Raw genomic sequence first — 1,587 nt, 5'->3', positions numbered from 1 at the left:
TGTGTGTGTGTGTGTGTGTGTGTGTGTGTGTGTGTGTGTGTGTGTGTGTGTGTGTGTGTGTTGCCACAAGTAAACCGAGACAGAGCTGGAGAGTATGAAGCCGTCTGAAGAATGACGTTGGTATTTTCAGTGTATTAGTGCAGCATCTCTTGCCATCAGTCTTCTCTGCAGGTCCGTGTGTGTGTGTGTGTGTGTGTGTGTGTGTGTTTGTGGTGAAGTGTTGGAGGGAGATCATTAGCAGAGTGTTGATTTGTTGGAGAGAGAGAGAGGAGAAATGATTGCTCTCCTTCCTCTGAGTTTAATCCAGCCTCCACCTGTGTTTTTGTTTTTTGTGTGTGTGTGTTTTTCTCTGATTCTTCCTCAGACTGTTGTTTCTCTGTCTGGCTGTTGGAGACGATCCTCACTCCATTTTTATTTTAGACCCGTTGTTATTTTAGATATCTTCTTTTAACATCGATTTGAACGGGGTCGAGCAGAAGATGAGTCGAGGCCTGTGAAGGATCTTTTATCTTTGTAATAACAGGTTTTTTTTCCTCCTTATTTTTATTTAATTGTTTTGCAGAGACTAAACCTTCTTGATTTTATTCTATTTTATTTAATTCATTGAACTTTGATTTCATACATGTTTCTACACTTTTCTCTTTATTCTTTATGAGCATTTCTTATCTCTCTTTATTCATTTATTTTTTATTTTATCATTTATTTTTAATTATTAACTGAAAAAATCTTAACTTAAGGTCCACTTACAGCTTTCTACTGCATCACATGGTCTTCTCCAGCAGATCCAGTTTGTGCAGTTATCATGGAGACAGCTCGTATTTCATATTTATTGTTTGAGTTTCAAATATTTTTTATTTAAAATTTAATTTAAAAAAAAAATGATTCCCAGTTTTCTTTGTTTTTGCATATTTTAATAAAAAGTGTGTCAGTATTCGTCTTCTGCTGATGCAGCAGCATGTTCTCCTGTCTGACCTGTGACCGTCCTCCTCCTGCAGATCCTGGAGAGCCAGGTGGAGGTGCGTCAGAAGGAGGTGGAGGAGCTGCAGAGCCAGTCGCAGGCCCTCAGCCAGGAGGGGAAAGGCTCCGAGGAGGTGGACGGCCAGAGGATCAGCGTGGAGAGGAAGTTCCAGTCCCTCCAGGCGCCGCTGCAGAAGAGACGACACAACCTCATGGCCTCCCGGGAGATCCACCAGTTCAACAGGGACGTGGAGGACGAGATCGTAAGTACAGCATCAGAGACGCAGGACAGGAAATAAAATGTGTTTTACTGTTGACCTCAGTGGGATCTAACCTGACTGCTAAATCAGTGAAACTGAAACATGTAGATCGTCTTCCTGTTTCGCAGAAACCTTCATTTATCAAAGAACCTGGCTGAAAAAGGAACCAGGATTAGAAGTGTGGCAGGGGAAGTGCTGGTGTTGTGTTTGTAGTAGAGAATCATGGGTAGGATTACAGTTGTGTTACCAGTAGAGGTGGCAGCAGTGAAAGTAGTACTCATAGTAAGTGCAGCAAATATTACTGCAGTGTTAGTATCAATAGTGGCAGGAGAAATTGTTGTTGCAATAAGAGTTGAAATTGTTGCAGCAG

General features: G+C 41.7%; 1 protein-coding gene across 1 annotated transcript in view; it reads left to right on the top strand.

Moving 5' to 3' along the window:
- Positions 1 to 995: 995 nt before the first annotated feature.
- LOC111650876 (spectrin beta chain, non-erythrocytic 1-like) overlaps positions 996 to 1,587 on the top strand; it is a gene marked incomplete at its 5' end in the record, with an annotated part of 19,663 nt that continues 19,071 nt past the window's right edge. Inside the window, one exon of the mRNA XM_023400823.2 lies at positions 996 to 1,220. Coding sequence (XP_023256591.1) covers positions 996 to 1,220 — 225 coding nt within the window. The remainder of the gene's footprint in view (positions 1,221 to 1,587) is intronic.

Source organism: Seriola lalandi, unplaced genomic scaffold (assembly GCF_002814215.2).
Source record: "Seriola lalandi dorsalis isolate HSWRI2012SDOR001 ecotype SW California unplaced genomic scaffold, Sedor1 jcf7180002052974, whole genome shotgun sequence".
Lineage (NCBI taxonomy): Eukaryota > Metazoa > Chordata > Actinopteri > Carangiformes > Carangidae > Seriola > Seriola lalandi.
This window is presented reverse-complemented; position numbering and strand designations above follow the sequence as displayed.